Below are 15706 nucleotides of genomic sequence, written 5' to 3'. Positions count from 1 at the left end.
CTTCTGCGTCAATGTATCAGATTACTTGGCCACAATTTAGCCATGTGCACCCAGTTGCAGCTTGCAGAGAATTTATAGGGAGAGCTGCATGCATACAGTTATATATCAAATTAGGCGTCTCTTTGTGTTATCTTTTTCTCCCTTTTTCAGAGTCAAAATTTGTGTGTTCCCCCCCCCCCTTTTGGACACATTCCCCCCTGCAGACGCACTTACCAGAACTCCCTCCTACTGTCTCTGTACGTTCTCCCTACCTACCAATTAGATTGTAAGCTCCTCGGAGCAGGGACTCCTTCCTTAATTTTACTTTTACAGTATGTCTGAAGCACTTATTCCCATAATCTGTTATTTATATTATTTGTTATTTATATGACATGTATTACTACTGTGAAGCGCTATGTACATTTATGGCGCTATACAAATAAAGGCATACAACACAATACAATGTTAAATATCATTATCGTCATACATCTCAATATCAGAATTGCGTCACAACATTTTTTAAAAATTCATATTGTCCGATTCCCATTGCACTGGAGACGGGTAACGCAAGGCTTTAACTAGGCTGGGGGGTGAGGCCCAGGGAGAGGAGCTGGCGATGTATTTGGGGGGGGGGCTGTATGGAGTGGCCCATCGGAGGGGGAAGATTCGATACCTGTGCTTAGGGTTACCAGGTATTGAACCGGACTGCCCTGTATTTGGACACTGTCCAGTAACAAATAGCGGTAATACCGGACATGTTTGTGTCTGGTATCACCTCTCTGGACAAAGGTTCTGATTCCTCCATATGTAATTAGTAAACATTTTGTCGTGCTTGTGTAATAGCAGAGGAAGGGTTGGCATATGGGAAGTCATTTTGGGATATTTTACCATTTGATTAAAGCCAGTCTCCCGCTAAACCAAAGAGGGAGGCCAGAAAAATGTTGTTGTTCTGAAGAGATTTTGGTGATAGATAAAGTGCCAGACGGCTTCCCCAAAAATACTGGACACAATAGAGAAAGGAACGACGCGCTCGAGACACACACACACACACACACACACACACACACACACACACACACACACACACACACACACACACACACACACACACACACACACCATACGGTTTCCAGCGCTCAAAAAGTCATACATCCCCCTCCCTCCCCCCGCCCCCCATTTTTGAGTTGCTCCCCCCAGTTTGATCACCCCCCTTACCTGTACCACCTTTTTGCATTTCATTGCTACCTGTCCTGCCGCTAACTCGCATGAACTGCAGCTAAGTTTGTTTTGCTCTGACACAGCTATGTACGGATGTGATCGTGCTTTTGCACAGACTTGCATGGTGTTATCACATTGTGTCCGTGTGTTTCTTTTTGAGTAAATATACCGTTTGGTGTCACATTTTGTGCAGTGTTCCAATTTATGAGTGTGCGGGTTCCCCTCCTTGTTTAAGGTATTATAGTAATTTGGGGATTATGGGGCCCTTTTGGCTTCCTTGCACCTCTCGTTCTACTCCATTCAGATTCCTCCTTAGGAGTGCCGATTCTCTTCCACATTTTTTACTAGACGAGAAAATACTTGTGACATTTAAAATAAAAAAAAACAACTCTGAATGACATTTTTTATGTATTATAATGTAAGAAGCATGTTTTTGTTTCTATAGCAACCATATAGCAACCATTTACAAAGTCACATCCCCTTCCTTTTCTGAAACAGGCTCTGGCACATCCCTTTTTGAGCCCTGCCCTCTCTCTAGCAGTGCATCAATTGTATCTAGTGACTGCCTGGTCACACAGAACTTTGCATCTTTGGTCCTCTTCTGCTGCACTGACGGCCATTTATTGAACCACCAAGCCGAATCTTCACCGATCGATCACAGGAGAACAGATCGATCGGCAACTTAGCGAATTACTTGTCATTGTGTGGATTGTATTGATGCGCAGATTATAGGGGGAAAATAAAAATGTAAAAATAAAACCGGCAGCTCAGACTGCGGCTTTAACGACTGCTCTGCCAACAAGCCTCTTGTCACCTGTCACATGTAATCACGGTGTCACAGAAATGCCACGGCCAGGGAGTTCCTGCAGCTCCGATACACACTTCCTGTGTGTGGTATTGTCATGGCGGCGGAGGCAGAGCGACGCACAGAACTATCTCAGGGTGACAACCCGCAGGCAGACGGGTATCCTGCGTTACAGGACCTGCAGCGTCTCCTGGACACAAAGCGCGCCTCGTTCTCTCGCCATGTGGATGAAGTGTGGCCCAACCTCTTCTTAGGGGACCTGTGAGTACATATAGGATGTGTAGGACCTGTGAGTACATATAGGACGTGGCCAGCGGTGACATCACTGCCTTTCCTGCAGGTAAAATCCTGCAGGGCCCTATTTACTAAGCAGTCTTCTGCCGCAAGATGTCGCCTGGGTGGGGTGCCTTATAGCAGAAGGCTGCTTAGTATATATGTGTCGCCCGGGTGAGGGGCCTTATAGCAGAAGGCTGCTTAGTATATACGTGTCGCCCGGGTGAGGGGCCTTATAGCAGAAGGCTGCTTAGTATATATGTGTCGCCCGGGTGAGGTGCCTTATAGCAGAAGGCTGCTTAGTATATATGTGTCGCCCGGGTGAGGTGCCTTATAGCAGAAGGCTGCTTAGTATATATGTGTCGCCCGGGTGAGGTGCCTTATAGCAGAAGGCTGGTTAGTATATATGTGTCGCCCGGGTGAGGGGCCTTATAGCAGAAGGCTGCTTAGTATATATGTGTCGCCCGGGTGAGGTGCCTTATAGCAGAAGGCTGCTTAGTATATATGTGACGCCCTGGTGAGGGGCCTTATAGCAGAAGGCTTCTTAGTATATATGTGACGCCCTGGTGAGGGGCCTTATAGCAGAAGGCTGCTTAGTATATATGTGTCGCCCGGGTGAGGTGCCTTATAGCAGAAGGCTGCTTAGTATATACGTGTCGCCTGGGTGAGGTGCCTTATAGCAGAAGGCTGCTTAGTATATATGTGTCGCCCGGGTGAGGTGCCTTATAGCAGAAGGCTGCTTAGTATATATGAGAAGGCTGCTTAGTATATATGTGTCGCCCGGGTGAGGGGCCTTATAGCAGAAGGCTGCTTAGTATATATGTGACGCCCTGGTGAGGGGCCTTATAGCAGAAGGCTGCTTAGTATATATGTGTCGCCCGGGTGAGGGGCCTTATAGCAGAAGGCTGCTTAGTATATATGTGTCGCCCGGGTGAGGGGCCTTATAGCAGAAGGCTGCTTAATATATATGTGTCGCCCGGGTGAGGTGCCTTATAGCAGGATGCTGCTTAGTATATATGGGTCGCCCGGGTGAGGTGCCTTATAGCAGGATGCTGCTTAGTATATATGGGTCGCCCGGGTGAGGGGCCTTATAGCAGAAGGCTGCTTAGTATATATGTGTCACCCGGGTGAGGGGCCTTATAGCAGAAGGCTGCTTAGTATATATGTGTCGCCCGGGTGAGGTGCCTTATAGCAGAAGGCTGCTTAGTATATATGTGTCGCCCGGGTGAGGTGCCTTATAGCAGAAGGCTGCTTAGTATATATGTGACGCCCTGGTGAGGGGCCTTATAGCAGAAGGCTGATTAGTATATATGTGTCGCCCGGGTGAGGGGCCTTATAGCAGAAGGCTGCTTAGTATATATGTGTCGCCCGGGTGAGGGGCCTTATAGCAGAAGGCTGCTTAGTATATATGTGTCGCCCGGGTGAGGTGCCTTATAGCAGAAGGCTGCTTAGTATATATGTGTCGCCCGGGTGAGGTGCCTTATAGCAGAAGGCTGCTTAGTATATATGTGTCGCCCGGGTGCCGTGCCTTATAGCAGAAGGCTGCTTAGTATATATGTGTCGCCCGGGTGAGGTGCCTTATAGCAGAAGGCTGCTTAGTATATATGTGTCGCCCGGGTGAGGTGCCTTATAGCAGAAGGCTGCTTAGTATATATGTGTCGCCCGGGTGAGGTGCCTTATAGCAGAAGGCTGCTTAGTATATATGTGTCGCCCGGGTGGGGGGCCTTATAGCAGAAGGCTGCTTAGTATATATGTGTCGCCCGGGTGAGGGGCCTTATAGCAGAAGGCTGCTTAGTATATATGTGTCGCCCGGGTGAGGGGCCTTAAAGCAGAAGGCTGCTTAGTATATATGTGTCGCCCGGGTGAGGTGCCTTATAGCAGAAGGCTGCTTAGTATATATGTGTCGCCCGGGTGAGGTGCCTTATAGCAGAAGGCTGCTTAGTATATATGTGACGCCCTGGTGAGGGGCCTTATAGCAGAAGGCTGCTTAGTATATATGTGTCGCCCGGGTGAGGGGCCTTATAGCAGAAGGCTGCTTAGTATATATGTGTCGCCCGGGTGAGGTGCCTTATAGCAGAAGGCTGCTTAGTATATATGTGCCTTTATCTCCTTGTGCCCTGTAAACGCCACGTACTTTTTCAGTATGCTGTGAAGCCTCCTCCCTGCGCTGGAGAAGCCCCTAACCTCCACTGCTGAATGGGGTTAAAATCTTTTCCAGCTCAGGAAGACTGCTTCATATCGAATAAGGACCACTGTGCCTTATGCAGGATGTGTGCGTGTGTGCGTGTGTGCGTGTGTGCGCGTGTGCGCGTGCGCGTGTGCGCGTGTGCGTGTGTGCGAGTGTTGTTATGTGATACGTTGTATAGACCCCTCTGCAATGAATTACTCGGGATAATCGAACAGAAAAGGACAGTTTCTGTCACACCAATATCCCTGTGAGTAAGAATATGGGATCTCTAGTCCAGGGGGGCACAAACCTTTTTCCCTGCGCCCCCCTGCCGGCAGTGCCCCTCTCTCCGCGCCCCCCTCCACCCCCGCTTACCTCGGCTCCGGTCATTTCACGCCACGTTACCATGGCGACGCGTCTAAGAAGCTGCCGGAGCCAAGGTAAGTCAGGTTTACAGAGGCCTTCGCTGCTCCCCCGGCGCCTTCGGGAAGCGCGCAGGGCTTCTATAAACCCCGCGCCCCCTATAGTCAGTGTCGCCCCCCCCCTGGGGGTCGCGCCCCCCAGTTTGCGCACTGCTGTTTTAGTCAGTGGGGGAGTTGGCGTTTAAAAAGTCTGTGTTTAAAAAATGTGGCAGTTTATTAAAAGTGCGGTGACAATGGAGGAAGAATTTCATATCTACGCCAGGGGCGGCCAACTCCAGTCCTCAAGGGCCACCAACAGGTCAGGTTTTCAGGATATCCCTGCTCCAGCACTGGGGGATCAATCAGTGGCTCAGTCGAAGTGCCTGCCTCAGCACAGGTGGTTCAATTAATGACTCAGTCTTTGACTCCAGTCCTCAAGGGCTACCAACCAACAGGTCAGGTTTTCAGGATATTTCTGCTTCAGCACAGGTGACTCAATCAGTGGCTTAGTCTTTGACTCCAGTCCTCAAGGGCTACCAACCAACAGGTCAGGTTTTCAGGATACCCCGGCTTCAGCACTCGTGGCTCAATCAGCTACTGATTGAGCCTCCTGTGCTGAAGCAGGGATATCCTGAAAACCTGACCTGTTGTTACCCCAGGTGGACTGGCGTTGGCCCCCCCTGAGCTACGCTATAAAAAGAGAAACGGAGAGCGTGTCACTAAAGTTATCCATTTTTTAAAAGCAGAACTATAATGATGTAAATAAAGAAATAGTGGTACCCTGGGTCTTGAATGAAAAAGTTGTGGTACTCCATACCACTACCCTGCAGCCACGGCTTGTGACGCGTGTTGCACTAGTTCACACTCGCTCTCCCCCCACAGTGTCACTGCGAATAACCGCTACGAGCTGTGGAAGTTGGGTATCACGCACGTGCTGAACGCAGCTCACGGGAGGAGGTTCTCCGAGGGAAACGCTGACTTTCACGGCGCCAGCGTAACGTACCACGGGGTGGCCGCCAATGACGTGCCAGACTTCGACATGAGCCAATATTTCTACTCCGCCTCGGAATTCATCCACCAAGCTCTGAGCATCACCGGAGGTAAAGTCTCTGCCAGCGTTACCGCTGATTAGTACAGCAGAGATATTATTATAGGGGGGGCCGGGTGTCCGGTGTTGTACCGGACTGTCCTGTGTTTGGACACTCTGTCCAGTAATAAATGAGAGGTAATACTGGACATGTATGTGTATACCGGTATTACCTCTCTGGGCGTGTATGTGTATACCGGTATTACCTCTCTGGGCGTGTATGTATATACCGGTATTACCTCTCTGGGCGTGTATGTGTATACCGGTATTACCTCTCTGGGCGTGTATGTGTATACCGGTATTACCTCTCTGGGCGTGTATGTGTATACCGGTATTACCTCTCTGGGAGTGTATGTTAATACCGGTATTATCTCTCTGGGCGTGTATGTGTATACCGGTATTACCTCTCTGGGCGTGTATGTGTATACCGGTATTACCTCTCTGGGCATGTGTGTGTATACCGGTATTACCTCTCTGGGCGTGTATGTGTATACCGGTATTACCTCTCTGGGCGTCTATGTGTATACCGGTATTACCTCTCTTGGCGTGTATGTGTATACCAGTATTACCTCTCTGGGCGTGTACGTGTATACAGGTATTACCTCTCTGGGCATGTATGTGTATACCGGTATTACCTCTCTGGGCGTCTATGTGTATACCGGTATTACCTCTCTGGGCGTGTATGTGTATACCGGTATTACCTCTCTGGGTGTGTATGTGTATACCGGTATTATCTCTCTGGGCGTGTATGTGTATACCGGTATTATATCTCTGCGCGTGTACGTATATACCGGTATTACCTCTCTGGGCGTGTATGTGTATACCGGTATTACCTCTCTTGGCGTGTATGTGTATACCAGTATTACCTCTCTGGGCGTGTACGTGTATACAGGTATTACCTCTCTGGGCATGTATGTGTATACTGGTATTACCTCTCTGGGCCTGTATGTGTATACCGGTATTACCTCTCTGGGTGTGTATGTGTATACCGGTATTACCTCTCTGGGCGTGTATGTGTATACCGGTATTACCTCTCTGGGCATGTATGTGTATACCGGTATTACCTCTCTGGGCATGTATGTGTATACCGGTATTACCTCTCTGGGTGTGTATGTGTATACCGGTATTACCTCTCTGGGCGTGTATGTGTATACCGGTATTACCTCTCTGGGCGTGTATGTGTATACCGGTATTACCTCTCTGGGCGTGTGTGTATACCGGTATTACCTCTCTGGGCGTGTATGTGTATAACGGTATTACCTCTCTGGGCGTGTATGTGTATACCGGTATTACCTCTCTGGGCGTGTATGTGTATATACCGGTATTACCTCTCTGGGCATGTATGTGTATATCGGTATTACCTCATTGGGTGTGTATGTGTATACTGGTATTACCTCTCTGGGCGTGTATGTGTATACCGGTATTACCTCTCTGGGCGTGTATGTGTATACCGGTATTACCTCTCTGGGCGTGTATGTGTATACCGGTATTACCTCTCTGGGCGTGTATGTGTATACCGGTATTATCTCTCTGGGCGTGTATGTGTATACCGGTATTACCTCTCTGGGCGTGTATGTGTATACCGGTATTACCTCTCTGGGCGTGTGTGTGTATACCGGTATTACCTCTCTGGGCGTGTATGTGTATACCGGTATTACCTCTCTGGGCGTGTATGTGTATATCGGTATTACCTCTCTGGGCGTGTATGTGTATACAGGTATTACCTCTCTGGGCGTGTATGTGTATACCGGTATTACCTCTCTGGACCTGTGGACATAGTGACCTGACTTGGGGGGCCGCAGGATTTCACCGAGCATGGAGAGAGCAGGGCTGCTGCTAGGGGGCGTGGCAGCTTCCTGCATCCTGATTGGTTGCTGCTGGGTAACACAGCCAATCAGGAGGAGGTGTCGGGAGCCAGGGGTGGGACCAAGGAGAGGAGGAAACAGCATGGAGCAGAGAAAGATGTGTGTGTGTGTGTCTCATGAGAGTGTGTGCGTGTCTTTCGAGCGTGTGTGTGTGTCTTGAGCGTGTGTCTCGGACTTTTGACCATTGCATCCAGTATTTTTGGAGAAGCCACTTGGCACCCTAGATATCAACCTCCAGGAAGCCAAAATCTGGGAGGTTTGGGGGTTTGAAACAAATAAACAAACAAACAAACAAACTATGTTTTAATGGAAAAGTGAAGATTTTTTACCAATGAGATGCCATTAAAGTCTATGAGAACGCTGATAACCAGGCAGACTCACTGAATGTCACTGAATATTAATGGTCGGGTAGAGAGGACTTTTATGGATAACTAGCTGAGAGACCCGGCGTTGCCCGGGATGTAAATGCATAATAGGTAGTATTATTTATAAATGGTGGAACAATAGGTGAGTATTTGTTGTAAAGGTTGGATAATAATGTTGAAAAGAAAGATGGAAGAAAATGTAATACAATGTTGTATAAAAATGGTTTATTGTAAACACACCACAGTACAATGTATATTTTGGTGACATAAGTGATGTAAAAATGTGAGGCGTGTGTCCTGCTAGGGTGTGAGCGTGTGTGAGGCGGCGGGTGGGTGTTCAGTACGGGTGGCGCGTGGGTAGTGAGTGCTGGCTGTGGGTCGGGGTCCTGCTAGGGTGTGAGGCGGCGGGTGTGTGGCGAGTGCGGGTGACAGCTGGTCAGTGATATTGTTGCGTAGGGGCAGGATGCGGCAGGTGTGTGTCGAGTGTGTGGGGTGGGTGAGAGGCGGCGGGTGTGTGTCGAGTGTGGCAGGTGTGTTTAGTGCGTGCGGCGGCTGTGTGGCGCGGGGATGTGAGCGGTGGGCGGGTGAAAGGCAGAAGTGCGGGTGGGCGAAAGGCAGAGGCGGGAGGGCGGACGAAAGGCGTTGAAGGAGGGGAGGTGAGGTCGGAGGGGTGGTGGGGGGTGGTGAGGGGAGGTGAAGGGGGGCGGAGGGGAGGTGAGGATGGGTGGTGAGTGGGGGGTGGTGGGGGATGGTGAGGGGAGGTGAAGGGGGGGCGGAGGGGAGGTGAAGGGGGGGTGAGGGGAGGTGGAGGGGGTTGCCGGGAGGTGAAGGGAGGGGGGGGGGGGTGACAGGAGGTGAAGGGAGGGGGGGGGGGGTGACAGGAGGTGAAGGGAGGGGGGGGGGTGACAGGAGGCGAAGGGGGGGGTGGTGACAGGAGGTGAAGGGAGGAAGGGAAGGGGGAGGTGGAGGAGAGGAAGGGGAAGAGGGGAAGGGGGGAGGAGAAGGGGGGAGGGGGGGAGGTGGGGGAAAGGGTGAAGGGGGGGAGGTAAGGGTGAAGGGGGAAAGGGGGTAAAGGTGGGGGAGGGGAAAAGGGGGAGGAGGGAAAGGGGGGAAAGAGGGGGGAAGGGGGGAAAGAGGGGTGGAGGGGGGGAAGAGGGGAGAGGGGGGATGGGGAAAGGGGGAGGTGGAGGAGGGTAAGGGGGGAGGTGAGGAGGGTAAGGGGGGAGGTGAGGAGGGGGGAGGGGGGGAGGTGGAGGAGGGGGGAGGTGGAGGAGGGGAAGGGGGGAGATGGAGGAGGGGAAGGGGGGAGGTGGTGGGAAGGGGGGAAGAGGGGGGAGGTGGTGGGAAGGGGGGAGGTGGTGGGAAGGGGGGAGGAGGGAAGGGGGGGGGAGGAGGAAGGGGGGGAGGTGGTGGGAAGGGGGGGAGGTGGTGGGAAGGGGGAGGAGGTGGTGGGAAGGGGGGGGGAGGTGGGAAGGGAGGGAGGTGGGAAGGGGGGGAGGTGGTGGGAAGGGGGGGAGGTGGTGGGAAGGTGGGGGGAAGGTGGAAGGGGGGGGGGCGGTGGAAAGGGGGGGGGGCGGTGGAAAGGGGGGGGGAGGTGGTGGGAAGAGGGGGAGGTGGTGGGAAGGGGGAAGGGGGGGAGGTGGTGGGAGGTTGTAAGGGGGAGTGAAGGGAGGTGAAGGTGGGGTGGAGGGGAGGTGAAGGGGGGGGTGGAGGGGAGGTGAAGGGGGGGGGGTGGAGGGAGGTTAAGGGGAGGGGTGGAGGGGAGGTTAAGGGGAGGTGAAGTGGAGGGGATGTGGAAGGGAGGGGAAGTGTAGTGAGGGGTGGGTGAGGGGAGGTGAAGGCCGCTCACTCACCCGTCCGGCAGCTCCCACGTGGATCTGAGGCGGGAGGCAGCGTGTTGTGGCCGCTCCCCCATTGACTGTAGCGGCGCCGGGGGGGGGGGTGGAGGGGAAGTGAGTGAGGGGAGGTGATCACTCCGCTCCCCCGCTGACTGTAGCGGCGCCGGGGGGGGGGGTGGAGGGGAAGTGAGTGAGGGGAGGTGATCACTCCGCTCCCCCGCTGACTGTAGCGGCGCCGGGAGGGGGTGGAGGGGAAGTGAGTGAGGGGAGGTGATCACTCCGCTCCCCCGCTGAGTGTAGCGGCAGCGGGGGGGGGGGGGGGTGGAGGGGAAGTGAGTGAGGGGAGGTGATCACTCCGCTCCCCCGCTGAGTGTAGCGGCGCCGGGAGGGGGTGGAGGGGAAGTGAGTGAGGGGAGGTGATCACTCCGCTCCCCCGCTGAGTGTAGCGGCGCCGGGGGGGGGTGGAGGGGAAGTGAGTGAGGGGAGGTGATCACTCCGCTCCCCCGCTGAGTGTAGCGGCGCCAGGGGGGAGGGGTGGAGGGGAAGTGAGTGAGGGGAGGTGAAGGGGGGTGAGGGGACTTGAAGACCGCTCACTCACCCGTCCGGCCGCTCACTCACCCGTCCGGCAGCTCCCACGTGGAGGGGGGGGGGTGAAAGCGCGGGAAACAGAGAGAGGCGGAGGAAGAGGCGGAGCCTCCGGGACCGGTGGGGAAGAGAGCGGGAGATGTGCTGCTAACACTGTGAGCCCCGCTAATGAATATGTGTGTGTGTGTGTGTGTGTGTGTGTGTGTGTGTGTGTGTGTGTGTGTGTGTGTGTGTGTGTGTGTGTGTGTGTGTGTGTGTGTGTGTGTGTGTGTGTGTGTGTGTGGTGATGTGTGTGTGTAGTGTGTGTGTGTTTTTTTTTTTTTTGGACCTTTGGCCCGTCACTCCGCCTCAGGCCAATGAGAGGTGTGGGGGGCGGGCCAAGGGGGTGGTGTGAGTGTGTGAGCCCAATGAGAGGTGTGCGGGGGCGGGCGGGCCAAGGGACCAATGAGATTGCTGCTAGGGACACCGGACATCCAGGCAGGCAAACATACAGTGCTTTCACTAATATAGTATAAGATAATAAAATAAGTTCATTATATCTATGTTGCTAAATGGAACATATCGTCGCTATGGAGGTAAAGCATTTTTGGCAAACGCACCAAGCGCACAAACTGACGGGACGTTTTGATATATCTATTGATCAACTCATTAAAGAAACGTAATCTTCAGAACTTGTCATATCAAAATACCTTCCTTTTTAAATACCGAATTTTTCCTGTCAAAAAGAACATTTCATCGCCTTTTCCTCCGTACGCAAAGAATGTAGCCAATGACTTTTAATTACAGCGATATATGTATTGTATATCTTTATTTATATCGTGCCATTAATGTACACAGCGCTTCACAGCAGTAATACACAAGACATAACAATATAAAATAACAAATAATGCAAATAACACATAATGGGAATAAACGCTTCAGACATACATATAACATTAGGAAAAGTAGTCCTTGCCAGAAGAGCTTACAATTGAAGTGATAAGTAGGAAGAACGTAGAGAGACCGTAGGAAGGTGTTTTGGTAACTGCGTCTGCAGGGGGTCAGGGTCGATGTATGAGGTGTATAGTATCGGCAAACGGAGCTATGCATATGCTTCGTTAAGGAACTGTGTTTTAAGATAGGCCTTAAAGGTGGATGGAGAGGGTGCCAGATATTGAGGGGGAAGGGCATTCCAGAGGTGTGGGGCAATGAGTGAGAAAGGTGTAAGGCGGGAGAGGGCTGTAGATACAAAGGGGGTAGAGAGAAGACATCCTTGAGCAGAACACCAGACTCGGGATTATTCTGGAACCAGGGTCACGTGTAAGATGTGAATGAGGCCAGATAGCTTAACTCAGCCCCCGTTCCAAAGCACACCAAGTCCTGCTATATTTTCTTCACTTTATTGGGAAAGCATCAGTCATATACAGGCACTTGTGGATGGTATGATGTGGTGAGAGAGTGCTTCTCTGTGTGGGTGCTTTATAATCAGAGGTAGGTAAAAAGGAAATGGCCTTGCCAAGAGGGGTATAGCATAGGAGTACTCACTCAGCCAGTGTCAGGAAGGAAAAGGAAGTGTGTCCTGCTTGTAACACAGGAATAGGGTCAGGGATAAACTACCTGTGAAAACAGACAGGGGAGAATGGTAAAGTCCATTTAACTTGGAGGACTAGAGATGTTGCTAGGGCAACCAGGGTCTAGCAGACCGGAGAGAGAAAAGTATCATAATGTATCCATTCCGCCTGCACTAGGGGTGAAGCTGCAGGGAAAGCTGACATCCAAATACAGCCAGCAGGCAGAGCTGCAAGAAAGGGGGGAGGGGTGGAGGGAGCAGAGATGGATATTCCTGTTCCAGGACAGGGATGGTGCATAATGAGAAATTATGGCTGAGATGTAGGGAGGGGGAGAGGAGTGAGGAGGATAATTTTGGGTGTAATACGAGATTTTATAGGAAGACAGCAGAGGGATTTCAGCAGGAGAGACGCCGAGGCAGATTTAGTAACGTGGTTCTGGCAGCAGCTTTTAGGATAGATTGTAGGGGAGACAGGCGAGAGGCAGGAAGGCCGGACAGCAGGAGGTTACAATAGTCGAGACGGGAAAGAGTGAGGGCCTGTGTCAGAGTTTTAGCAGTAGAGCGACAGGAAAGGGGGTATATTTGTAATGTTATGGAGGTAAAAACAACAGGTTTTAGCTACATGGTGAATGTGAGAGGAGTCGTGTGACCCCTAGGCAGCGTGCTTGTGATAGTGGGTGTAGGATAGGGCTGGAGGAACTGGGGCCAGGTTTGGGAGGAAGTATAAGGAGCTCTGTCTGTGACATGTTAAGTTTAAGTCGGCGGAGGGCCATCCAGGACGATATCGCAGAGAGACATTCAGAGACTTTGGTCTGTACAGCAGGTGTAAGTTCAGGGGTGGAAAGGTAAATTTGTGTGTCATCAACATAGAGGTTATATTGGAACCCAAGAGATGTGATTAGGTCACCTAGAGAGATTGTGTGTACACAGAAAAGATGAGAGGTCCCAGGACAGAGCATGGGGTACCCCCACAGAGATCGATAGAGGAGTCATAGATATGTTCCATGAATGTATAATGATTTGTCACAAACAAATGACCACATTAGCGGAACATGTGATATGGGGCATTTCCAGAAAAACAGAATCTGCAGATTCCGGTTTGTTTCGTTGCAAACTGTGAGCTCAGCGCTGTTTTGCTTTAGACGGGTATTGCTGGAGTGGAGCATTTGAAAATCTTTACCCCGAAAAAGTGCTCAGCGCTAAAATAAGAATCCCACTCGCCATATACCTGAGAATAATAGTGGCATTCAGCGTGATAAACCAAATACATGTTACTAGAGAAGAATACCGTACAAAGGGGAATTCACTCCTTCCGAACGCTGCAAGAACGCTGCAAGTCCCAGGAATCTCCCAACAGTTGCATAAATAGAGACTTATTAAGGGCGCGGATGGTAATTCTCATCTGTAGGAAGAAAGAGGCACAATGGTGCATAGTAAGGGTACTCAACTCCAGTACTTAAGCCTGCCCCAACAGGTCAGGTTTTCAGGATATCCCAGCTTCAGCACAAGTGGCTCAATCAGTACCTGCTTCAGCACAGGTGGCTCAATCAGAGGCTCAGTCTTCGGGTGAGCCTCTGATTGAGCCACCTGGGCTAAAGCTGGGATATCCTAAAAACCTGACCTGTTGGGGGGAGCTTGAAGGCTGGAGCTGAGTACCCCTGGTGTATAGTATATTCTGGCCACTTGTGCCAACTGAATAAAGAATACTCTACACACTCACTGAGTGGCTTTCCTTTCAGGGATATCATAACAATAGTTTCTTCATCACTTGAGAAACAAATATATGCCTCAAAAGATGGTGTAATATAGATAGTATGACACACTCACACTCACTGGGGGTCTCATGCACACACAATGTCCAAGAGAGTTCTCACTTTCATAGATATTCTTTGTCCAATAAACTTCACACTTCCCTGGTCTGGACATCTGTGTTTCTCTAGGCCAAAGGAGAGCCTGATAATGACATATTGGCTGCACTGCCCGGCTTTGCACCGGTTCCAGTACTCTGAGTCACAGTTCCAAGTCTGCGATGGAAAAGATGACTCCAATCAATAATGGTGCCCTCTGTAACCCGATCAATAATTCCACGTATCAGTGAGTGAGGCTGCACCCTGACCCCCCAATCACTGACACCCCAACTCCAGTCACTGAGACCCAACCCAAGTCACTGACACCCCAACTCCTGTCACTGACACCCCAACTCCAGTCACTGACACCCCAACTCCAGTCACTGAGACCCCAACTCCAGTCACTGAGACTGCCACCCCAACCCCCATCACTGAGACTGCCACCCCAACTCCCACTCACTGAGACTGCCACCCCAACCCCCATCACTGAGACTGCCACCCCAACCCCCGTCACTGAGACTCCCACCCCAGCCCCCACTCACTGAGACTCACACCCCAACCCCCGTCACTGAGACTCCCACCCCAACCCCCACTCATTGAGACTCACACCCCAACCCCGTCACTGAGACTCCCACCCCAACCCCCACTCACTGAGACTCACACCCCAACCCCCAGTCACTGAGACTCCCACCCCAAACCCCACTCATTGAGACTCACACTCCAACTCCAGTCACTGAGACCCCAACTCCAGTCACTGAGACTCCCACACCAACCCCCACTCACTGAGAATCCCACCCCAACTCCCACTCACTGAGCCTGCCACCCCAACCCCCATCACTGAGACTCCCACCCCAACCCCCACTCACTGAGACTCATACCTCAACCCCCGTCACTGAGACTCCCACCCCAACCCCCACTCACTGAGACTCACACCCCAACCCCCAGTCACTGAGACTCCCACCCCAACCCCCACTCACTGAGACTCACACCCCAACCCCCGTCACTGAGACTCACACCCCAACCCCCGTCACTGAGACTCCCACCCCAACCCCCACTCACTGAGACTCCCACCCCAACCCCCACTAACTGAGACTCCTACCCCAACCACCACTCACTGAGACTCACACCCCAACCCCCCGTCACTGAGACTCACACCCCAACCCCCAGTCACTGAGACACCCACCCCAACCCCCACTAACTGAGACTCCCACCCCAACCCCCACTTACTGAGACTCCCACCCCAACCCCCACTAACTGAGACTCCCACCCCAACCCCCACTTACTGAGACTCCCACCCCAACCCCCACTAACTGAGACTCCCACCCCAACCCCCACTTACTGAGACTCCCACCCCAACCCCCACTAACTGAGACTCCCACCCCAACCCCCACTTACTGAGACTCCCACCCCAACCCCCACTAACTGAGACTCCCACCCCAACCCCCACTAACTGAGACTCCAACCCCAACCCCCACTCACTGAGACTGCCACCCCAACCCCCATCACTGAGACTCCCACCCCAACCCCCACTCACTGAGACTCACACCCCAACCCCCGTCACTGAGACTCCCACCCCAACCCCCACTCACTGAGACTCACACCCCAACCCCCAGTCACTGAGACTCCCACCCCAAACCCCACTCATTGAGACTCCCACCTCAACCCCCAGTCACTGAGACTCCCACCCCAAACCCCACTCATTAAGACTCCCACCCCAACCCCCCGTC

General features: G+C 52.2%; 1 protein-coding gene across 2 annotated transcripts in view; it reads left to right on the top strand.

Moving 5' to 3' along the window:
- Positions 1–15706, top strand: part of DUSP13A (dual specificity phosphatase 13A) — a 41976-nt gene that overhangs the window by 20452 nt on the left and 5818 nt on the right. The window contains exons 1-2 of one of the 2 annotated variants that reach the window (XM_075610334.1): positions 1836–2263; positions 5726–5943. In XM_075610334.1, the coding sequence (XP_075466449.1) occupies positions 2100–2263; positions 5726–5943 (382 nt within the window). In that variant the 5' untranslated portion in view covers positions 1836–2099. Of the gene's footprint in view, positions 1–1835; positions 2264–5725; positions 5944–15706 lie in introns of those variants that run through there. The other variant, XM_075610335.1, reaches the window with a different exon arrangement.

The sequence above is a fragment of the Ascaphus truei genome, chromosome 8 (assembly GCF_040206685.1).
Source record: "Ascaphus truei isolate aAscTru1 chromosome 8, aAscTru1.hap1, whole genome shotgun sequence".
In the NCBI taxonomy this organism is placed as follows: Eukaryota; Metazoa; Chordata; class Amphibia; order Anura; family Ascaphidae; genus Ascaphus; species Ascaphus truei.
Note: the sequence above shows the minus strand (reverse complement) of the source record. Positions and strands in the feature narration are given on the sequence as shown.